The 25166-nt window shown below is 44.4% G+C and overlaps 1 protein-coding gene across 11 annotated transcripts in view; it reads right to left on the minus strand.

Annotated features, from left to right (window-relative positions):
- Positions 1-25166, minus strand: part of ACSL1 (acyl-CoA synthetase long chain family member 1) — a 66327-nt gene that overhangs the window by 13592 nt on the left and 27569 nt on the right. For 5 of the 11 annotated variants that reach the window (XM_005671707.4, XM_084998340.1, XM_021074708.2 and 2 more), the window contains exons 3-11: positions 22760-22874; positions 16089-16153; positions 11987-12088; positions 9707-9806; positions 9325-9503; positions 5497-5529; positions 5271-5322; positions 4428-4501; positions 1699-1776 (exon numbers count right to left, since the gene is read on the minus strand). In XM_005671707.4, the coding sequence (XP_005671764.1) occupies positions 1699-1776; positions 4428-4501; positions 5271-5322; positions 5497-5529; positions 9325-9503; positions 9707-9806; positions 11987-12088; positions 16089-16153; positions 22760-22874 (798 nt within the window). 11 annotated transcript variants of the gene reach the window in all.

Genomic DNA, 25166 nt, shown 5'->3' on the forward strand with positions numbered 1-25166 from the left:
ACTGAGGTTCTGCTATTTGAGTTTCACGAATAAATATCTGCTGAGGGGATGACGTGGTTTTAGATAATTCACATGCTTTCCAGACTTCTAGAAACTTGAGGTCTAATTTATTCTCATAATAAAAACTGAGCTACTTGCTTTCATTCCAACCTTCTTAAAATCTCATTTGTTCTACTGGATCTAAATTTCCAAGAACTCAGAATCTGCTGCAGTGGAGACACCAGGCCATCTGTAGCAAAGAGGCTTACATGCAGCTCTATACAACCTAATGCCTGACTTTGTTCCTTGTCACAGGCACCTGACAAGGAGTCTGCTTGTTTTAAATTTTAAAAAGGAAGAGAGATTCAGGAGGTAATGCAACAGAAGTGCTAACAGTCCCAGGCTGGAAAGCAGAAACCACTAGAAAGGGATACCACGGTTCATTGTTGAAAAATTCAAGCTCGGAGGCTTTTGTTTGGCATGGCCTGCCTCCCGGCAGGCCTGGGAAAACTCCAGCTTGCCCGCCATGGTCCACTGTCAACTCAGGTCTCCCAGGGTTGCAGGAAGCAGACTATCAGATGAGAGGCCCTTGACCCTTTGGGGGAAGTAAATCCACGTGGTCCTAGCTAATCAGAGGGCCGGCTCCTCATCAGCTGCCCAGCTCCCTCCAGCCCCTGGCCCAGTGCCGGCAACACATTCATGAGATGAAGCAACAGTGCTCACTGTTTCTCTTATGAGCATACATCCAAAATTGTCCAAGAAGGAGAAAAGATGGTTCTTGGTTGGTTTTTATTTTTTTTATTTTTTTGTCTTTTGTTGTTGTTGTTGCTATTTCTTGGGCCGCTCCCATGGCACATGGAGGTTCCCAGGCCAGGGGTTGAATCGGAGCTGTAGCCACCGGCCTACGCCAGAGCCACAGCAACGCGGGATCCGAGCCGCGTCTGCAACCTACACCACAGCTCACGGCAACGCCGGATCGTTAACCCACTGAGCAAGGCCAGGGATCGAACCCGCAACCTCATGGTTCCTAGTTGGATTCGTTAACCACTGTGCCACGACGGGAACTCCTGGTTTTTAAATCAATCACACAGTTGTGCATGAGGAGCCCAGGCAGAAGTCAGCTGAAGATAATCTTGCTTGGCCCAGGGCACTGAGGATATTGATGAAAAAATGAGTCTTAAGGCAACTTGGGCCTTACGAACAAGCACAGGTGAAAATGGAGGCTTCTTATAGAACTGAAGCTTCGCCAGGCTTTGTGGGACGGTATTCATAAAAATTCTCCATTCACGGCTCGTCTTTCTGGACCTGTGTCCATAGCCATGTCCTTCAAAAGTCTGAGCTTTTGATTTTCAAATGAATAATTAAAGTTCGAATATCTGGACCCAGAAAAAAAATTATGCTCTTTTAAATAATTAGCGCAATTTTTAAAATGGGGCCTGAGCAGAGTACTTTCTACAGGGAGGGTGGTCTGTACACTCAAACTTATTATTTTATTTTTTTGTCTTTTTGTCTTTTCTAGGGCCACTCCCGTGGCACATGGAGGTTCCCAGGCTGGGGGTCTAATCAGAGCTGTAGCAGCCGGCCTATGCCACAGTCACAGCAACATGGGATCCGAAACCCACTGACCAAGGCCAGGGATCAAACTTGCAACCTCATGATTCCTAGTCAGATTCGTTAACCACTGAGCCATGACGGGAACTCCTGTACACTCAAACTTACCTGCATGATCTGCTCATACATGTGTGCAAGCGGTAAATACGAAACGTGTATGTCACTGGCATTCAAGACAAGTGATTTCTGTAAAACACAACGACTTAGAACACAGACAGGCGAGCAAGCAAAATAAAAACTCAGTGCCTACCTCTACAACTCTCTCAAACATATGGGCGAGAGGCAAGAAAGAGATCAGAGTATCATCGGAGGAAGGACTGAATGTTTTCTGTAAGCAAAGACACCAGCAGGTAGAAAGGCATTAGGATTTCCAGGAATTTTCTGTTTCATTTCAGAGCACAAAATTCCTTGGGGTTAAGGACAAAACGCTTTGGCCGACATTCTGCAATTCTTTCTCACCAGAGAAGGAAATGCAAAGCAATACTTTAATATATCAATTCCATTGTCAGGTAAGAGACACAGGCCATTTCCCACAGAGCACCAGCATCTTATGTCGTAAAGGGAAAGGAGGTGAAAAGACAAGAGAAATTGGATTTCCAAGCCTCTTTTATTTACAGTACAAGCGTATGTTGAGTATTTCTGTTTGATCAACATTTTTACCTTAAAGGCCTATTCAACCCCATAAAAAATAACCCAATTTGTTCATGAAAAATAACCCAATTTGTTGGACACGAGCTCTGAACTGGCCGCAATGAATTTGTTCTCCCATAAAATGCTGACCGTGAGAGGTCTGCATCTCGAGGACATCTGGACATCTGGTTTCCATTTCATGGCTAAGAACGGGCTTTACTCGGGGTCAGGCACAGTGAGGCAAGTGTGTAGAATGTTCCTGTTATTAATCTAGAGAGTTCTGGCCCCAACAGGCGCTGCCGACAGCAGCTGCTGCCACACCAATTAAGAAACAAAGGCTTTGTCAAGTTGTTTGGGGGTGATGCACCCACTTAGGGCCATGCCTCCCCTCCCCAAAGTTGGGCCACTCTTCGTAAGAATGCAGTGACATGTGATATAGCCTCATCATGCCATAATCTTTTTTTTTTTTTTTTTTGTCTTTTGCTATTTCTTTGGGCCGCTCCTGCGGCATATGGAGGTTCCCAGGCTAGGGGTCCAATTGGAGCTGTAGCCACTGGCCTACGCCAGAACCACAGCAACTCGGGATCCGAGCCGCGTCTGCAACCTACACCACAGCTCACGGCAACGCCAGATTGTTAACCCACTGAGCAAGGGCAGGGACCGAACCCGCAACCTCATGGTTCCTAGTCGGATTCATTAACCACTGCGCCACGATGGGAACTCCCATGCCATAATCTTAATTTCAGTCCAATGTGACCTGCTTCCCAACCAGTACTTGTCTGTAGAAAAGTGCTATAGAATCAGAAACCAGACTCAATAATATCTATACTTTCCAATTTTTCGATATAGGTCAAACAAATAATACACATTTGCATGATTAGAAGTTTTACAATGTTGAGAATGCCCCTGATAACATTAATTTTAATATTAACAATTATTTGTCTCAGTGATTCACTGATTCATGCATTTTAGGTTCTTTGAAGAATGGTTAGGAAATTACAATCTCACTTTGGTAAGGTACCAAATGTTGACTTCTGTTTAGAAAGTATATACCACAAAAGTATTTAGGACTACGAAAGTGAGAGTGTAAGTGAAAGTGAGATCGGTCTTCTCCAGCCACCAAAGACACCCCTGAATCATCAAGCACAGGATCCTGCCTCAAAAACTAGAGCCCACGGAGCCCTCTCAGAGACAGACACCATGCAAAAGAAAACTATATAAAAATGTACACAGCTTATTCATCACAGTATTCAATAAGGACTTTTTAAAAAGTCAAGTTTGAAACAGATCTTTGGGGTTACAGACTGAATTGTGACCATCCCCCTCAAAGTCATATGCTGAAGCCCTAGCCCCCTAGGTGACTAGAGACAGGGAGTCGTTAAGGTTAACTGAGGTCATAGGGTGGGGCTCTGATCCAAGAAGGCTGGTGTCCTTGTAAGAACAGGAAAAAACACTAGAAACCTCTCTCTTTCTTGCTGTGCGCACAGAGGAGGGCCAGGTGAGGCATAGGCGAGGACTCGGTGGTCTACAAGCCAAGAAGAGAGCCCTCACCAGAAACCAAACTCACCGGCACCTTGACTGTGGACTTCCAGCCTCCAGAACTGTGAGAAAATAAATGTCTGTTGTTAAGCCGCCCAGCCTGTGTTATTTTGTCATGGCAGGCCCAGGAGACTAAGACACCTGTACAGTCAACTTGACGATTACAGGAAAAAACTGCAGTTTGAGGCTTTAATCCTTCTTATAAAGTGGAGGTCCAATCAAATACAATAAATAAGAAAAATAATAACAATTTAAAAACCATCGGCAGCATTTAACATTTCGTTAACATCAACTTAAAGAAATTACTTCTTTCCCCACCCTAAAATCAGAGATAAAAGCACAAGAGAGTCAATTCTCCCCTGTCCTTTCCCAGGAACACTTATAGGGCAGAATCCAAAAGAGGGTCACTCGATAAAAGACAGTCAACCCTAGATGTCAATTCACCTTAAGGGTCACAAGCAGGAGTTGGAGATCAGGCTCATAGTGAGAACTACTTGGGGGAAGGTGACCTTGGGCCATAGGAAAGCTCAGACCTGATCTATATTTCAGATAGTGTTGCAAATACAGCCCAAGCCGAGGTGACAGGCAGGGGCTTTACCACTTTCACCCTTGAGGCCTGATGCCAACCAGTAGACACGAAGACAGACAATAAAATCTCCAAAGTTTACCTCTGTCACTTTCACAAACGCTGAACAATCGCTCACTACATTTCGATGGGTGATCATTGCTCCTTTGGGGTTGCCTGAGGAACACACAGGAGCAGAACCAAGTTAGAGGATGGAAATGCCGCCCAAGAGTGATGGACATGACGGAGCCCAGAAACCCCGTCTAATAAAGGGCCTCCGATGCCTCTGGTGTGAGGTACATCCGTGAAAGCCGAATGTTGGGTCATATCAAATTCCTGTGCAACCTGTAATCTTTTATATGAAGCTTATTTTCTTAAACAATCTTTATTAATATGGGCAAGTTTTAGAGGGTGTGTATAGCAATAAGAAAAGAAAACTCAGGAATTTAGTTGTGGAAACCACTGATACAGTTTGTCGCAGGAAGATGGGTGATTCTACTGTTGACTTCCACCTTTTTTTTTTTTTAAACAGCCACACTTGCGGCATATAGAAGTCCCTGGGCTAGGCATCGAATCAGTGGGCTGCAGCTGCTGGCCTACACCACAGCAACAGCAATGCAGGATCCAAGCCACGTCTATGACCTACACCGAAGCTCATGGCAACGCCGGATCCTTAACACACTGAGGGAGGCCAGGGATCGAATCTGCGTCTTTGTGGATATTCATTGGGTTCTTAACCCGCAGAGCCCCAATGGGAACTCCTGACCTTCCATAAATGCTTGAGGACACTCTCAGATTCTGGGAATGTCTTATAGAGCGACCAGAAGACAGGGCTTGAACCTCCCGTTTTCAGTCCATCTATAGTTCGAATAAGTCATTCACAAAAGGAGGCAGGGGATACATTCTTCCAGATACCACGTAGAAACAATTCCTTTTCAAAACTGACCTGTGGTTCCACTTGTGAAGCAAATTACTGCAAGATCTTCAGGTGCTGGAGGCTACAACACATTAAAAAAAGAAGAAGAAGAAGAAGTAAAAGAAAAGCCAGAATAAATCAGAATGGACTAGAAAACTCTGTCGTAAGTTATCACCCAAGATTTCCACTAGGCTCCGAGCTGACGAGCTACGGAAACCACACAGAGCCTGGGCAAGGTCCAACGTGGCCCACTCACCTTCGGTTTCCTTCTGTTGGCTCGTCCCAGGTCCTTAATGAGAAAAGAGAAAAAAATCTTAAATGGAAGCATTTTCTAAATGTAAAGAACAAAAGTCAATCAGGTCACTTCGAGCTGACTTTATTTTGAGATTTGCTCTCAGCCAACTCAAAGCACAGATTTCAAATTCAATTAACCACAACAATTTTAATTAGCCTGAACCCATTGTTCTAAGAAGACATTTTCCCGTTGTTTTCTCTCATATAAAACTCTATCAGTAGCATCAGAACTGGCCTTTGAAATAGGATTTATTCAAGAGACAGGAATCAAAGTCTCTTACATGTACTTCTAGTGCTCACGCCCTTGCCTCTCATGGCCTTTAACCAAGCCTGGCCCTCAGCTGCAACCAGAGAACTGCAGACACCCTGTATCGTCCCAGACCCGGAGCTCAGCGCTGACACGTGATCACCCACTTCTGCAACACTGACATCTTTGATCTGGAGAGAGCAATCGGTCTCTGCCAGATTTAAATGCAGGCCATTCTGGAGAGGTTCAAACACGTGTGCTTCCCCCATGGAGTGGGGAAAGGATCTGGGGTCTCCAATCATGAAACAGGCCATGGCAGAAGCTCTGAGACCACTCTTGAATGGACATGAAGGTTAAGAACAACAGATTCATTTCTGAGGTGTGGCATTTCCAGTGCACTCCCAGTTACCACTAAGGGCTTATTCTAATGGTGTTCCTGCATGAAGGGGTCTTCATGGCCACTTTGATATCTATTCATTTTTTAATGAACTATTTATATATTTTTCCTATTTTTTTTAATGAACTATTTATATATTTTTCCTATTAAAATCAAACAGTTTGAGTAAGCATAATGGAATGAACATGCCTAGAATTAAATGGAAATTAGATGGGTGTATTCAGGGCTCGGTGAGCTTCTACCCAGCATGAATAGTTTTAGACAGTTTTTAACTGTAATACTTTATTTATTTATTTTTTATTTTTTTTGGTCTTTTTGCCATTTCTTGGGCTGCTCTTGCAGCATATGGAGGTTCCTAGGCTAGGGGTCCAATCAGAGTTGTAGCCACCGGCCTACACCAGAGCCACAGCAACTCAGGATCTGAGCCGCGTCTGCGACCTACACCACAGCTCACGGCAATGCCAGATCCTTAACCCACTGAGCAAGGCCAGGGATCGAACCCACAACCTCATGGTTCCTAGTCGGATTCGTTAACTACTGAGCCAGGACGGGAATTCCCAACCTTAATACTTTAAATTTTATATATTTATACATACACATATACACACACACTGATTAAAACCAGGGACACTGACATCCAAATCAAAGTCAACTAAGAGCTAAAGCAATGATAATCCCACCAATTTTTTTCCAAAATAACCTTTATCAGGTACAAATTCCCACTCATCTTTTTGAAATTCTTATACCACTTCCTAAGATCTCTAATTCTTCAAAAAATTGATGTTAAGTAAAATAAAGCAAGTTATATGCAACTTGACTTCTAATTTGTTAGGAAAAAAAAATTATCCAAATTAGTGCATTATTTGCCAAGAAAGTTTTATAGCCTATTTTATGTCATCATTCAGAAAAAAATACAGCAATTATAAAAATATACAAGTTAGGAGTTCCCACAGTGGGTCAGTGGTTAATGAATATGCGGATGCAGGTTCCATCCTTGGCCTTGCTCAGTGGGTTAAGGATCCGGCGTTGCCATGAGCTGTGGTGTAGGCCAGCAGCTACAGCTCCGATTCGACCCCTAGTCTGGGAACCTCCATATGCTGCAGGTGCGGCCCTAAAAAAAAACAAACCCACCCTTTCCCCAAAATAAACAAGCTGCCATCTTTGGGTTCCAAATGCCAAAACAAAAACCAAACAAACAAAAAACCTCAAAACAGAAGGAAAACTGAATTTCACTTAATGATTAGAATGCTGAAGTATGTGGGGCTGATAAAATTTGCACCCTACTGAAAATGCATAAAAAAGACAAATTGATAAATAAAGGGATAGAATAACTAATATATGATAAAGTAGGTATATTAAAATGCTTACTGTAGGCTCTTGGTGGATATATGGTGGTCTGCTGTATGATTCCTTCAACTTGTTTGTATTGCTTGAAAGTTTACATAACAAAATATTGGGGAAAAAATGCTCCTAATACCATGTTTCTTTTTTTTTTTTTCTTTCTTTTTTTTTTTTTGCTTTTAGAGCCGCACCTGCAGCCTACAGAGGTTCCCAGGCTAGGGGTCAAAGAGGAGCTACAGCTGCTGGCCTACACCACAGCCAAGCAGTGCAGGATCTGAGCCGTTTCTGCCACCTACACCACAGCTCACAGCAATGCTAGATCCTCAACCCACTGAGGGTTGCCAGGGATCGAACCCACAACCTCATGGTTCCTAATCGGATTCATCTCCGCTGCACCATGACGGGAACTCCAAAATGTTTCTATTTTTTGATGCTATAAAAATGGACATTAGTAAAAACTAGATCACTTCATCAACCGAAAAGCTAATTTTAAATTCATTTCTTAAAAATCTAATCCTTTGCTTATAAAATTTTTAAAAAACAGATATGAATCATATCACACAGGTATGTGTAAACAGTGTCTTTTACAAATATTTTAATGTAAACTTCATATTATAATCTTTGGTCACTTAATCATCTACATTTTTTAATCTTAAAATTATTTATCATACAGCAGTCAAAAAAGACCAAAAAATAAAAAAAAATGCCCATGTATGTGTCTGGGGGGAAAGCAAGGTGAGGGAAGAGGAAAAATGAGGGAAGAGAGGTTATTATGAAATGAGGTTACACGTAAAAAAACAAAAATGGGGAAACATTAGGTCAAAAGCTAGCTAAAAATCCAATTTAATAATTTGGCACACCCATTAGCTTTTATGGACTCTTGGTCCTTGCTAGTGTGTGTGTGTGTGTGTGGTACGCGCGCACATGCGCATACACATGCAAGCTTTGATAGAACAAATGACAGATTCCCTGTGATTACTAAGTTCCCCAGGAAAGGTTTTCTAGATCCTTACTTGTAGCTTGAATTCTTGGTAGGAGAACTATAAATAAAAATTAAAACTCTGTTTATAACAGTTCCAGGCAAATGTTTACAACATTTTCAGAAAGAGAATGACTTATTCTATGGAACCTATGACTTCCTGTGATGTGCACATAACAATAGCCCCTCCTCTTGTTTGCTGTTTTAGATTGCAGTCTAGTCCAAGTGCAACCGGGAAAATCAGCTTTTTATGCGATCTGATGTCAAACAACCAATTTAAATGTGGACCACACTCATTTTCCTAGAATGGGAAGCTTTAAAGTTGTGATTCATGTGAATCTTTGATATGACATGAAAATAAACTGAAACAAGCATCATGCTAGAAATTCACCAGGACCCTACGAAAGCAACCTGAGAAAAAGAATAATGAGGCAGATTTCTCTGTCTGGCTCTGTTGTAGAGACAAATCAGTAAGTGAAAGGCAATAAAGCCTAAGGAGGACAGATGAAGTTAAACCTCCACCTGAATCTGAAACTCCCATGTCAGGCATTTGTGGCCATGGCTTGTCAGTGCTCAAGAATGAGAAGCTAAGCACTGCGACTTGCTTGATGAGAACGCTTTCTGTGAAACGAGATGGATTAACACTGGGCAAGCAGGCAAAGATTCCCTTCCGGAAGTGACACGGCCATTTCTGCTCTCCAGCTTTCACAGGCTGCAGAGGACCAGCCAGCGCTGGGGTTGCGTGGTGGTACTGGATGCCACGTGTGTGTCAAGATGACCTCGGGTAACCCTGCAGGGAGGTGGCGGCGGCAGCGGGGTGACTCACCTCCAGCGCCTTCATGCTCATGATCTCCACCCCGCACTTCTTGCCTCGTTCCAACAGGTCGATGCCGTAGGAGTCCATGAGAATGATAGTTTTAAGGCCTGGTATTAATTTATTTTCTACACCCTCTAGTAAGAGGTTGGCCTTCTCTGGCTTGTCTACAAAAACCAGGGAGAGTTCGCCTGGAAGCGAAGGGACACGGTGCACAGTCAGCTCCGGGGTATTCAAAGCTCGGCTGCAACATCTGACACAGGCTACGTCTACATTCTTTGAATAGAAGGGTATGTTTAACCAGAAAAACCCTATCGAGTCACATATCAGCGAAGGCAGCTGCTGACTCTAAGCAATGACTTGGCCAACCTGCCCCCAGAGGCCACAGACGTACCTTTGTTGATGATGTAGGTGATGGCCTCAGTTCCGAGGGTGTCGTAGAGGGGGACGACCACCATGGAATAAGCAAAGCAACCCTGTTCAATGATCACCCACTAAGGAAAAGGTAAAGATCGGGGTGAGAAAATGAGATGTCATCACGGAACTGTGCCAGGGAAAACAACACTCTAGACATGTGATGTGGCACACTGGATGCAGCAAAACTAACACCTGTGTATCTGCTAGGATGTGCCAGGTACCCACGAGGGATTCTGAACCTGAGCAAGACACTTGTTCACCTCTTAATGGAAAGTACAACTTGCCTGAAGATTTGAGGCAAATACGTAAAAAGAGGGTTAACGACACAGGACGATGACAGGCTCAGGGGCAAGAGAGCTCGCAGAGGCCCCCTTGGTGGGGGTACTCACCGAGCCTGTCCTTTGCAAGAGCAACACAATTTAGACCGATGGAGAGACAGGTAAGGGGACTGCAGGACCAGGGGCTGCATGCTCAAGGCAGGGAGAGGACAGTGAGCCCTGAGGCTGGCAGGGACAGTCCGGCAGGGATAGGGGGCCTAGCCAGGATGGAGCAGAGGGCTGCAGCCAGCCTGAGGCCAGGGAGGAGTCAGAGTCTACCCTCTAGGCAGGGCACAGTGGCTGGGGCTTCTCGGTCAAACAATGACCAAGGAAGACTGACCCGGCCGTGGGAAGAGCAACCCGGCTGTGGGAAGAGCAGGGCCTGGGACTCGGGGAAGGGCGTGCGTGGTCTAATGGGAAAACTGTCCTGGTAAAGTCACTCCAGAAAACTGAGGAAGGAAAAAGGTGGTACAGTCACTCGTCTCCCTGCCTCTGAACCCATCGACCACACAGCAAGTAAGCAGCCAGGTCACTCCTTGCCTTATAATCCTTGGTGGCCCCCATCGTCTGCAGCCACAGTTCTTGGGCTTTTGCAGATCTCATGGCACCAGTAAGGGCCCCGTGGCCCTGGGAAGCGAGCTCAGCCCACTCACGTTCACTCAGCTTGGAACCCTTTCCTCTCTCACCACAGGAAGATGCTTCATCCCCCAACACAGACAGGCCATTGTTTCTGATATTCCCTTGGCTTCCCCATCCTCACAGCCTTCAAGACTCCTCCAGGATGCCACCTCCAGGAGGTCCACCTTGACGGAGCGCCCATAATCCTTCTGCACACAACACACGACAGGGCAGCCATGGGCTTATGGGGCTGTCTTCACGGTACCTCATGAAGAACATCCAAGCCACTGCTGTGCTCTGGTGGCTGGCAGAGCCTGGCACATAGGAGGTTCTCAATAAGCCCTCAGTGAACTAACTGATAAATACAGGGAGACGCCCACTCAGTCCATGAAGTAAGGAATACGTGTCCTAGGCATAGATTCCTTATAATATCCCACGGAAACAAAAATTTTGGATGTGTTCATTTAAATGGGTTTCACTTCATGTGAAAGAAGCGAAATTCCAAGAGCCTAGCTGTGGAAAATGGTGTTTCAGAGTCTATAGAACGTTAACAAATCATTCTAATTTATAAAAGAGTAGCACAGGGATTGAGCCAACATGTCTTGAGGACCCAGGTAGGTCTAAGGGTCATTTCCATTTCTTCAAGCCCAGCGCTTGAATTTTCCTGAGCCAGTAATTTGTTTACTCACACGATAGGCAATGCTCCAAAGGGCTTCTCATTCACACTTACTCTAATACAGTGGTTTACAGAAGCACCGCACACGGGCCTGGATGGCCCAACAGTGGTCTGCTTGTCTAAATCTAGGCCAGCTCCCAGTCAAGCCGTCTCCCCACTGCCCCTGGGATTTTAAACTTTGTAACCTGAGCAGAGGGAAAGCCTGGACCTTTTAGAAGGAAAGGATGAGAGTTTTCTATTGACAAAAATGTACTGGTTTCTTTATCATTTATTAATGCTATTTTTCTAATCACAGAGGCAGCCCTTATAGTGGGAAGACTTCTTTGTTAGTTATTCGCTCTAAGAATTACTTCAAAAGTTTTTGTTTTGGGACTTGGTTTTGTTTTTTGGGGGTGGGGGTGCTGCTTTAAAACAACAACAACAACAAAACTTTTCTTTCAAAGTGGTTTTTTCCCTACCTAAAGGCTAAGAAGCACCTGGTTTGGGTTTTCATATGTGAACTGACTCGGGCAGAACGCAAAGCCACGCTCTCAGCAGCAATCAGATCACAGCATCTGGTCTGAAGCAGAGGCAGGTGTGAACCCCACTGGCTCTTGTATCTGAGAACTCTCCACACTACACGCAGTCAGTGCCTAATAGTTAATACCTCAGGCCTGTTCTGAGCGAAGATGCCGACGAAATTCTCTGGGCCTGCCTTGAAGCCCTTGTGAATCAGCGCTGAACCCACACACTCCGACATGTCTTCAACCTAAAGTAGGGAAAAAAAAAAAAAAAATCAGTGGCAGCATCAGGGGTCAGGCCCAACTCAAGGAACAAAGCTTCCTGGCGCCTGCCAGGCCTGATACCTTGGCCAATGAGCAGTAGCTCCCAGAGAAGAGGACCAGACTGGTATTCCCTTAGTTACACATCTTTGTAAAGGTCAAGGTTCGACTTGCCAGAACGCACTGTAAGGAAACTGATTATACAGTTCCTTCGGCAAAGCAAATGAATTTCACTCCAACAGCTGCAGGTCACAGATGATATATGTCAGGGTTTCATACATGCTTCTATTTTATATTTTAGTTTTATAAAATTTTTAGAGGTTTAGTTTATTTTATTTTGGTCATACCCATGGCCTGTGGAAGTTCCTGGGCCCGGGATCAAACCTGTGCCACATCAGTGACAATGCCAGATACTTAACCCACTGAGCTGCCAGGGAACTCCTAGTTTTATAAAACTATAAAAGCAATCCAGGGGCATGGAATTTTGTGTCTGTATTTACAAAAAGTAACCAAGTAGCCAAAATTTATCCTTTGGTATAAACAAAGAAATGAGTTTGGGGAAGACCTTTAAAAAAAAAAAAAAAAAAAACGAGCTCTTATTGTTAGGCTCCACAATTCTACTCTTGAGAATTTATTCTTAAGAAGTACAAAAAAAAAAAAAAAGGAGTTCCCATCGTGGGGCAGTGGTTAACGAATCCGACTAGGAACCATGAGGTTGCGGGTTCAATCCCTGGCCTTGCTCAGTGGGTTAACGATCTGGCGTTGCCGTGAGCTGTGGTGTAGGTCGCAGACGCAGCTCGGATCCCGCGTTGCTGTGGCTCTGGTGTAGGCCGGTGGCTACAGCTCCGATTAGACCCCTAGCCTGGGAACCTCCATATGCCGCAGGAGCGGCCCAAGAAATAGCAAAAAAAAAAGACAAAAAAAGAAAAGAAGTAATCCAGAGTTCCTGTTGTGGCTCAGTGGTTTACGAATACAACTAGGAACCATGAGGTTGCAGGTTCGATCCCTGGCCTTGCTCAGTGGGTTAGGGATCCGGCGTTGCCATGAGCTGTGGTGTAGGTCGCAGATGCGGCTGGGATCCCACATTGCTGTGGCTCTGGTGTAGGCCAGTGGCTACAGCTCCAATTAGACCCCTAGCCTGGGAACCTCCATATGCCTGGGAGTGGCCCTAGAAAAGGCAAAAAGACCAAAAAAAAAAGGGGGGGGGTAATCCAATCTCAACAGGAGGTTTGAAGAAAATATTAGCAACAAAGATACATATTTCAAAATTATCTAAAGTCATAAAAGTCAAGGGAAAAAAAGACTAATGGCTGGATGGTTAAGTAAATGATGGTAAATCTCTAAGAAAATGCTCTATGGCTAGGAATTAGTATGATTAAGAAAACCATACCAAATTGAGAGTCTTTGTAATGATTTTAAGATAAATACATACAAAAATGTATACTATTATTACAACTAAGTAAAAATAGGTAGATTCATAAAAATTCCGCCTGCACCCATCTTCTCTTCATTCCCACCCGAAATGAACCAAAAAGAATTTTTGGAATCTGAACTTGGAATTCTTTTCTTTAGTCTCAGTTGGTGAATTTTCAAGGGCACTTTAAATTCATATCCACAGCTGGCAGAAAACAGAACCACACCTATTCCTGCCTGAGAATCCTGTTGGTTCCGGCTCACAGTGCCACCCCTGCTCTGCCAATGGGAGTGAGGGAGACACTGGTGAGGTGACAGCAGGAACATGAACACGCTCATTACTTTCGTACCCACAGACTATTTCACAACTCCCACTTGCATGTGAGCTGGAGCCCGGATCACTGGGCTGGGGGGGTGGGGGGATGATTTAAATGTAAAAAGCCAAAGGTAGCTCAAGTCTGTTTTTATTATCTTCACGAGCCTCTGTCTGAAACGTTGCAATACGCCTTCTGAAACCTCAGGGATTTTCAATCTGCTTTCCAAAATCCCCCCTGTGATGGACCCATCTTCGCTCTTCCAGCCAATATATGACACAATACGGGAATATATTACTATAACTATAGTATAAACCCTGACGATTAGTTTGTCTCTTTTTTTTTTTTTTTTTTTTTTTTTGTAATGCAAGTTCCTGCCTTGATGCATCCACTACCAAGGTGGCGTCATTAATACTTTGTCAGCCATAGACTGGACAGGGGCCAGACCTCCCCACATGCGGCCCCCCTTGGTTTTCAAGATCTTGGTTACTGCTGATAACTGACTATTGGAGCCTCTTGTTTCTTCCTCTTACCATGCTCTGAGTTTCCACTCTTGCATTTTAAATTGATCAATAAGAGTGAGCCCCTGAAACCGAGGCCCCACCTTTGACCCCAGGCCTCCCATGAGCACTCTCCCCTGCCCGAAACCTTGCTGGGTGGCCTGGTATGCTATGCAACGTTCGGGTCCTATAGTAAGAAATCTTTACCTTCTCCAAGTTTCCTTATGGTTACTGCTGAAGGGAGTCATGCAATCATAATAAGAACGATAAGGGTTGATCCAGCCACAACATTAGATACTGATGGGCTGAGATGGCACAAAACAGTTAGCACAACAAGAAGTAACCCAGAAGCACTTGAAGATTCTATGAGGCCCGAAGACCATCAGGCAGTGTTATATCTCCAACACACAAGAACTATTTTCATATTACCTGTGAAAAGGAGGGATCTGAAAACTTCCATTTTGATGGAAAACTACTCTGGCTCTGATCAGGAAAAAGAAATCCAGAGAAATCCCTCTGCTCACCTGGGTTACGGCTCATCACTCCTACAAGGAACCTGAGCTGTGGGTCTTATCTCTCTGTCTCTCTACCTTTTGCATTTTGCTGATCCTTAGGTGAGGGGAGACCCGGACCTGGTTTTGCGGCTCCTGAAGATGACCCCTCACACACATCCCCTGGGACACACCAACTTCGGCAGCACTGACACAGGGGCTCCTCCAGGTTCCCAAATGCCATGGGGTGACTGGCCCAGCAGCAGAGAGCCCTTTCCTGGATGGCCGTGCTGGGAACACTGCTGGTGGCTCCCGGTGTTCTTGGGCTGCTGCCTGTCCTAGGTAGCAGCAGGGGCACTGAGATTTGGGTAATCATGATAGAAATTAAAAATAAACAGCAAGTTTTCCTGCTCTGCCACCTGCCATTCACAAACTACTACTGAAACATTTGCAGCCACGGATCTGTTGGGACCACAGAGTGACAGGAATAAAAACATCCGGATCCCAGCTTGCTTTGTTTGTTCAGTAACACAGGTGTGTCTCTGAACATCTGTGTTGCTCTCTATGATGGCCTTGGGGTTAAAGGTCACACCAGCCCCATGCTGGTCAGGATCAGTGTGATGCTCTGAAGACCCCCTACCCCAGGTGGCGGGGACCTCTGTCCTGGTCCTGGTTCTGCCACCAACTAGCTACCACCTAGGGTGAGTCCCATCCCTTCCTGGGGCCTGTCTCTTGTCCATAAAATGAGAGGGTGACTTTGTCCTGGGGCGTCTACATTTGGCTAGTCCCCCTCAGGACAAAGAGGAAAAAAATCCCACCTTCCTTCAGAGCCTGGGAGAAGAGTCACCTGCTTCAAGCACATTTCTAGAATTTTATCTTAAAAATTACCGAAAAAGGGGGGGGGAGGTTCTCTGGTGGCCTAACAGTTAATGATTTGGTATTGCCACCAGTGTGGCTTGGGTTCAATCCCTGGCCTGGGAACTTTCACATGCTGTGGGTGGGGCCAAAAAAAGGGATTATTCTGTACTCCACAATGCACCCACTTCAGTTCTAAAATAAAATACTTTGATCCACCAGTTCAATTACTTAACTAGTTTTCCCCAAATCTGTGTGTGAAACATGTCCATTTGGATGCCACGTGTTCATCCTGAAGACCTGAGCTAGGCTGGCACACAATCTCCATAGAAATCTTCCAGCCCAATGCCTCTAAGAACTGACATGTCCAAACACTAAGGCTCATGTGAGGTGTCCACGAGCCAGAAAACTCACCTGTTTGTATGAAAGCCATTCATAGGGTTGGTCTGGTTTCCGAGATCCTAAACATGGGCCATTATCTAAAAGGAGAAAAAACAATGAAAAAACAAAAGATGGGCTTAACATGCATAAATATTCCTAGATTCCAACTTGTATCCTACTTCATTCCACAAAGTATCAGGCAGACACTACTATGGTCCTTAGACGTGCAATAATGAATTCAGACTGGAAATGTTTTCTACCTGGGTTTTGGTCTGAGTTTTTCTTTGTTTCTTTATTTCTATTTTGTTTCTTACAAGGGAGAGGGAAAGAGAAAAATGGGAGGAGATAAGATAATTTTTAAGGATGCTCAATTTGTGAATTCTTCCTCAATATAAGTTAAATGTGGCAGAGACCTTGGTATGGGTTTTCAGAAGTAATTCCTAAAGATGTTTCTAGCACTCTAGCTCAGAATAGGAAAAGGAAAATATAAATTTAAAAAAATTTTTTAATTAAAAAAAATTTCTTTTCGCCATGTCCTCAGTATGTGTAAGTTTCCAGGCCAGGGATTAAATCTGTGCCACAGGAGCAACACTGCAGTGACAATGACAGATCCTTAACCCAGTGAGCCCCCAGAGAAGTCAGGAAAATATAATTTTTCTTTTTCTTTTTCTTTCTCTCTTTTTGGGGCCACACCCAAAATATAAATTTTCTTTTTCTTTCTCTCTTTTTGGGGCCACACCCAAAATATATTTTTTTTCTTTTTCTTTCTCTCTTTTTGGCATACGGAAGTTCCCAGGCTAGGGTCGAATCAGAGGTGCAGATGCCAGCCTACACCACAGCCACAGCAATGCAGGATCCGAGCCATGTTTGCAACGCACACCACAGCTCACGGCAACACTGGATCCTTAACCCACTGAGAGAGGCAACGGATCGAACCTCTGTCCTTATGGACACTAGTCAGGTTCATTACTGCTGAGCCACAACAGCATCTCCAGGAAAATATAATTTTTTAAGTAGCCAAATTCTGATGCCTAAATGTATGAAGAATCACCTGGAATTCTAAGTATATAGATAGTTTTGACTAAGGAGGAATGAAAATAAAGAAAAGATGCGAAATTAAGGGAAAATAAGAGGGAATTTACGAAAGCAAAAGTTAAGAAATATCAGAATATGTCCTGATTCCAGTTTAGGTATGCATGAGCAGAAAGAAAATCCATTTTAATCATTCACACTAAGAATAATAAATATTCCAGATTTTAGAGGGAAAGCTGTCAGCTTTTCTCCATTGAGTATTATATTTGCTGTGGGTTTGTCATAATTGGCTTTGATTATGTTAAGGTATATTCCCTCTATGCCCACTTTGGTAAGAGTTTTGATCATGAATGGATGTTGGACTTTGTCAAATGCTTTCTCTGCATCTATTGAAATGATCATGTGGTTTTTGACTTTTCTTTTGTTAATGTAGTGTATGAAATTGATTGATTTGCATATGTTGAATCATCCTTGTGCACCTGGGATGAACCCCACCTGGTCGTGGTATATGATCTTTTTTATATATTGTTGGATTCGGAAGGCTAAAATTTTATTGAGAATTTTTGCGTCTATATTTATCAAAGATATTGGCCTATAGTGTTCTTTTTTGGTGGTATCTTTGTCTGGTTTTAGAATTAGGGTGATGGTGGCGTCATAGAACAAATTCAGCAAAGTAGCAGGGTGTAAGATTAACAATCAGAAGTCAGTTGCATTTCTGTATAATAACAGTGAAATATTAGAAAAGGAATACAAAAATACAGCACCTTTTAAAATTGCACCCCAAAAAAATCAAATACGTAGGAATACACCTGACCAAAGAGGTAAAGGACTTACATGCCAAGAACTATAAAACATTAATCAAGGAATTAAAGAAGGTGAAAAGAAATGGAAAGATATTCCATGCTCCTGGGTTGGAAAAATTAATATCGTAAAAATGGCCATACTACCCAAAGCAATCTACAGATTCAATGCAATCCCTATCAAATTACCCATGACATTTTTCACAGAACTAGAACAAACAATCCAAACACTTATACGGAACCCCAAAAGACCCAGAATTGCCACAGCAATTCCGAGGAACAAAAACCAAGCAGGAGGCGTAACTCTTCCAGACCTCAAGCAATATTACAAAGCCACAGTCATCAAGACAGTGTGGTACTGGTATCAAAACACCCATACAGAACAATGGAACAGAATAGAGAACCCAGAAATAAACCCAAACACCTGCAGTCAATTAATCTTTGACAAAGGAGGCAAAAACATAAAATGGGAAAAAGACAGTCTTTTCAGAAAGTGGTGATGGGAAACCTGGACAGCTGCCTGCAAAGCAATGAAACTAGAACACACCCTCACACCATGCACCAAAATAAACTCAAAGTGGCTTAAAGACTTAAATATAAGACAAGACACCATCAAACTCCTGGAAGAGAACACAGGCAAAACATTCTCTATCAACCTTATGAATATTTTCTCAGGTCAGTCTCCCAAAGCAACAGAAATAAGAGCAAAAATAAACCAATGGGACCTAATCAAACTGACAAGCTTTTGTACAGCAAAGGAAACCAAAAAGAAACCAAAAAGCCAACTTACAGAATGGGAGAAAACAGTTTCAAACAATGCAACTGACAAGGGCTCAATCTCTAGAATATACAAACAACTTAGACAACTCAATAGCAAAAAAGCCAACAACCCAATGTAAAAATGGGCAAAAGACCTGAATAGATATTTCTGTAAGGAAGATACACAGATGGCCAACAAGCACATGAAAAAATGCTCAACATCTCTGATTATTAGAGAAATGCAAATCAAAACTATCATGAGATACCACCTTACACCAGTCAGAATGGCTATCAATAATAAGTTCACAAATAACAAATGCTGGAGGGGGTGCAGAGAAAAGGGAACCTTCTTGCACTGTTGGTGGGAATATAAGCTGGTACAACCACTATGGAAAACAGTGTGGAGGTACCTTAGAAAACTATACCTAGAATTACCATAAGACCCAGCAATCCCACTCTTGGGCATATATCTGGACAAAACTTTCCTTAAAAAAGACACATGCACTTGCATGTTCAGTGCAGCACTATTCACAATAGCCAAGACATGGAAACAACCCAAATGTCCATTGACAGATGATTGGATTAGGAAGACCCCATGGTATATATACACAATGGAATACTACTCAGCCATAAAAAAGAACGGCATAATGCCATTTGCAGCAATATGGATGGAACTAGAGACTCTCATATTGAGTGAAATAAGTCAGAAAGAGAAAGACAAATATCATATGATATCACTTATATCTGCAATCTAATATACAGCACAAATGAACCTTTCCACAGAAAAGAAAATCATGGACTTGGAGAACAGACTTGTGGTTGCCAAGGGGGAAGGGAAGGGAGTGGGGTGGATGGTGAGCTTAGGGTGAATAGATGCAAACTGTTGCCTTTGGAATGGATTAGCAATGAGATCCTGCTGTGTAGCGCTAAGAACTATGTCTAGTCAGTTATGATGGAGCATGATAATGTGAGAAAATAGAATGTGTACATGTACGTGTAAAAAAAAAAAAAATAATAAGTATACCTCAAATCATCTGTATTTGGAATTATACAAGTTTCTTTCTACAGATTCATCCCAAGCTAATTTGATGCCCAGTTTGTAGCTGTTGAAAGGAAAAGCTATGTCCACCTTAAAAAAATTAAAAAAAAAAAAAAAAGCTGCCATGTGTAGACCATCATTTGACCACATCAGTTATCCCCCCAGCTCTGGGTGATGCTGGGCCTGCAAAGCTTCCACAGGGACACCTGAGGCTCGCTGCTTTGTCATCTCCCAACTGAACAGGGCATTTGCATTTCCGTTTTGAGATCACAGCACATCTGGATTCACCAGTTTAGGTCTGAGTGTCAGTTGAGGTGTCAGCTTTGGTTTGGGGACCCTGGCACAGGGAAAGAAAGGGGAAGACAGAGAAGGGCCCCACCCGGGGCCCCAATCAGCCTGGGCCCAGGGTCACACCCTGGAGCAGAGAAGCGTGATGCCTACTGGATACAAGAATCAGGACGAGGTCCAGCAGGACCTGGGCAGACAGAGGCCCCCATACGGACTTCTCCACTCTCCCAGACGGTCCCAAGAAAGAAGAGAGGGACACCAAGAGGCTCTGAGACCCTCTTCAATCCACAGGGACTGGGACAAAGGCTGAGCCAAACACAAGTTCCATCAGATGTTGTCTTCAGATGGGGAAAAAAAAAAGCACTTGCCACATGCAATAATTTTATTCCTCAGGACTAGGGACTGGCAACCTACAGCCAGAGACCAAGGCAGGCCTGCTGCCGCCTGTTCTGGTAAATATGGTTTAATTGGAACATAGCCTCACTTCTCCACTTACGTATTTAAGGGTACAGTTGAACAGCTGTAACAGAGACCATGTGGTCAAATAAGCCTCATGTAGTTACCATATGGCCCTTCACAGAACATGTGTGCAGACTCCAGCTCCAGGACAGTGGCGTCCACCCCCAGGCTCACCCAGGGAACATAACCAAATCTATCAGGCCCAGGCCTTGCCTATAAAACCTCCGACACAAGTGGACAGGGGTGGGGCCTGGGTCTCAGCACTTGTTAAAAGCTCCCCAGGAGTTCCTATTGTGGTTCAGCTGGTTAAAAACCTGACTAGCATCCATGAGGATGTGGGTTCGATCCTTGACCTTGCTCAGTGGGTTAAGGATCCCATGTTGCTGTGGCTGAGGAGTAGGTTGGCAGCTACCGCTCCTACTCTACCCCTAGCCTGGAAACGTCCATATGCTGCAGGTGCAGCCCTAAAGAGAAAAAAGGAAAAGCTCTCCAGATGGTATAAAGTGCAGGTAGAATGAAAACTCCTCCAACAAGGAACTCAATCTTTATGAACGGCTTCTTGGATACAGGATACCTAGGAAGGTGTAGGAAATTTTAAAATACTGTACTACATGTACAAATTCTAGGCTAGCTTCTCCCATCACTCAACAAACTCCACATCTAGAGGCTGGTTTGTGCTCTCCTATACAAGCTTCATTGTATGATAGCTCAGGAAAATGAAGGCTTAGAAGAAAAAGGAGAAAAAAAAGTGATCTGCAAAGCAGCTCCTCTCAAGCAGTATCGGTTAAGAAGACAGAACTTATTTTTCTTCAACTTCTCTGAAACATTCATGTAAGACCTTTATTTTCAAAGTAGAGAAAGTGAGCAAAAAAATGTGATGTGTGTTAAGATCAGAGAGGAGTCAGAAGTGTGATGGAAGTCACCACGTTGCAGCTGAATCCCATCCTCTGCCAACAAGGGGAAAAATTTCTGTACATTTATACACACGTGTGCTTTGCAGTAGTGGTAACACATACATAAACTATACATATACACATATACGTACACATACAGATAGTATATTGTCATGTGGCCTACGTCAGGCTGCTTTATCTGACCTGACATTACCTCTGAAGCAGTTCACAGATGAAATAATACAGATATAAGTTTGCCTTCCTTTGTGGTGGGGCTTAATTAATGAATTTGGCACAGGAATCTTGGGACAAACACACTGAACTAAGCCAGCTGCTTTTTACTGGGTTGAGTGTTAAGGAAAAAGCAAGGGGTACTTCTTGGACACATACTACATGCAACATATTGTGGGGGACAGAGGCAGCAGTGTCCCTGGACATAAGGTAGTCACGGTCTAGCTGGCAGTGGCGGGAGGGAAGCTGACACCAAGAGATTTAATGATAAGCCATGGGTCCCAAAGGTCGCTTCTAGAGAGGAACCTGGAATAAGCAAAAAGGAAGATGTGAAAACAAAAAGAGGGGCAAGGAGCAGAGGGCATTGTCCCCTTCACTGAGGGCAAGTTAATGAAGCACTAACTGTGTGTGGGCTCCGTGCCAGGGGAAGAGGTGGCCCTGGCTGGGGGATAGGGTGCCCCACTATGCCTGTGCACCCTGAAAGGGCTGCTACAGAAATAGGTACATGGTGCTGGGGAAAGGGGGATCGCCTCACTCGGAGGTGGGGGATGAAAACGACAGACCAGGAAGATTTTATTAAAAAGGCGAGATGTCACATGACTTCTACAAAATCAGTGGCTATCAGGCACCCTGGACGGGGATGGGAAAGAAGAAGCTTTGTAATCAGAGACAAAAAGGCACAAGGAGCCATGGGGCAGAGAGAGCACAGGCACCGAGGCTCTGTCAGAGCTCAGTGTGACTTGGGGGTGAGCACAGAGCCAGGAAGTTGCAGGGCTGGAAGGCAGGTGCTGGTACCCGGCCTTGTGCCTCTGTCAGGGACACAGGGCAGTCCCCAGTGTCTCTGAGAGGACACTGCTCCCACGGAGGTCAGTGTCTATTTCTCAAAATGTGGGTCAAGCAAGTTTAAGAAAATGTTGGATCAGGCCCAATTAAAAAGGTCTCTTCATTGCAGGAAACGTCCGCGTCTGTACTGAGCTAATGGACATGTGTCTCCACGAAACATGCATCTGACCGCAGAAGCCCCTCTGTCTGGGAAACCCAGAGGCCGTGTGCTCAGACTCATGGAAGTTACAGAGGAGACAGGGGACCAGCAGCCAGGCTGAGTGGGTGGGAAGGAGCGCAAATACAGCTTTCTGAAGAAAGAGCCTCTTTCTGAATGGGAGACATTAAGTGTTAGTCACACAAATTCAGCCAGATGCTTACTGGACACCCGTATGCCCCTCTGGAAACCTTCGTATAACGTTCTGACATCATCATAGAAATACGCCAAGGGCTCATCACTGTCAAGGATCGCGGATCTCCGGGCGCCATCACTGCCCTAGGGAAAGACAGACAGATGGCATGTTAGAAGAGAGAATCAAATATAAAAAGTCAACCTAAAAAAAAAGTCCACCTAACATGAGGAACTGTCACAACCTCACTTAATTGTAAGGTGTACTCTGTAATTTCAAGAAAAGAGTGAATGAAATGAGGGTAAGGGAGACCGAGCAACAAGATATGTGCTTTGACATCTGTTTATGAAATGATCACATGTGCCCATAAAGAATCATCATTTTGGGGGAGGGGGTGCCCATGGCAGGTGGAAGTTCCCTGGCCAGGGACTGAACCCATGCCATTGCAGTGACCTGAACCACAGTGGTGATAACCCACAGATCCTTAACCCGCTGAGCCACCAGGGAACTGCAAGAATCACCACCTTCGATGTGCACGTGTGTTATCATTCTTCTCAAATGAAAGTGCGATCCATACACACTGGATGTTAGCAACCTTAGTTACCTACAGAGATGAGGGCTTGCATGCCAAGCACTGGGAAGTGTGGCTAGAACAATGAGAGTGCAAACGTTTGTGTGTGTGACAAAAACTGAGCCATTTCAAAGGCAGGGCATTTAACTACTGGGTTATTCAAGCACATGTAGCTATTTCTAGGAACACTTACTTGAAAGAAAATATATATATATCTTTTTTTGTCTTTTCTAGGGCCTCACCCACGGCATACAGAGGTTCTCAGGCTAGGGGTCAAATCAGAGCTGTAGCCACTGGCCTATACCACAGCTACAGCAAAGCGGGATCTGAGCCGCGTCTGCAACCCACACTCCTGTTAACCACTGAGCCACAACGGGAACTCTTGAAAGAAAAAATACTTTGAAGGGGCCTTCCTGGACTTCTGACACAAGCTGCAGATGGTGTGGAGGTGGGGGTTCCAGCTGTGCTCAAGACAACAGGGAGAGATGGAGTTCCCTTTGTGGTACAGCAGACATGAATCTGACTAGTAACCATGAGGTTTCGGGTTCGATCCCTGGCCTCACTCAGTGGGCTAAGGATCTGGTGTTGCTGTGAGCTGTGGTGTAGGTCGCAGATGCAGGTTGGATCCTGCATTGCTGTGGCTGTGGTGTAGGCCGGCAGCTGTAGCTCTGATTCAGCCCCTAGGCTGGGAACCTCTATATGCTGCGAGTGTGGCCCTAAAAAGCAAAAAAAGAAAGAAAAAAAAAAAAAAGAAAACAGGGAGCGCTATACAAGACATGCTCAGTGGATTGCGCAGGAAAACAGACAATAAGATTGAGTCAGGGAGGATTACAGGCCTTTTATTTCCTCTTTAAGGTGGTTATACAGTTTTCCCAGTTTAAGAAAAATAAAAGATCATGAGTCAGTGTGTAGTGACCACATTACGGTCACATCAGAGGTCATGAGTATACTCGGCAACAGCCATACAAGCTGAGGATCCTCTGGAGGTCAGGCTCCCCGGGCAGGGCTGAGTTAGGAAATAAATGGTCAAGTGCCCCTGGGGGGTAGTCAGGACAGGAAGATAGTGAGCATCTGCAATAGCCCAAGACCAGAACTCTTGCCAATATTTGAGAAAAAGGAACACTTGATGGGGAGAGTCCATTTGCATCACTCCCAAGTTTAAAGGCAAAAGCAAATAACTTCATCCCTGAGGATTTTGTGGCGATAGAAAGGCCCAAGCTTTGTAAATTGTGGGCTCGTTCATCTCCATCTAGAAAATGGATTATCTACAGACTCTAAGAGTCAACTACCCCTTGTGTTACTACTGTTTATTCCTTCTAAGGAGAGGGGCTGGGGGGTGGAGGTGGGGCAGGGAGGGAAGGAAGTAGCAGGGAGGGAGGGATGGAGGGGAAGGAAGAGAGAAGGGGAAGGAAGAGACAGCACACAGAGGGAGGGGGAAGGACCGAGTAACTTCTAAAGACTGCTGAAGACTTGGCTGGATTTCAATGTCTAATCCATCTCCCGGGACAAAAGCAGCAAGTAGAACCACTGTCCTGGGGGTAAAAACGACCTTTTTTTTGGCTCTTTCCAAAATACACTCCTCCCAGTACTCAGATCTTACCTGCCTCTTACATGCCCAGACCACCATCACCTGCCGCCTTTTATCAACAGGCACAGAGTGACGTTTCCATACCGGGATCTAGAGGCTTTCTGGACATCAGTTCTCCTATGCAGCAACACGGGGTCACTGACAGAGCAAACTCGGGCCTTTATTAAAGACCGGCCAATAGGTGATGCTCCTCACCACATTTTAAAAATGATGAATAGGACATTTTAAGAGCACTCCCCCATTATTATACTGACATAAATGTCACAGGGGGACCCTCAG

The sequence above is a fragment of the Sus scrofa genome, chromosome 15, assembly GCF_054392235.1.
Source record: "Sus scrofa isolate SSC_HxYL_T2T_F1_AM1 chromosome 15, Sscrofa_HxYL_maternal_Yorkshire_Landrace_v2.0, whole genome shotgun sequence".
Classification (NCBI taxonomy): domain Eukaryota; kingdom Metazoa; phylum Chordata; class Mammalia; order Artiodactyla; family Suidae; genus Sus; species Sus scrofa.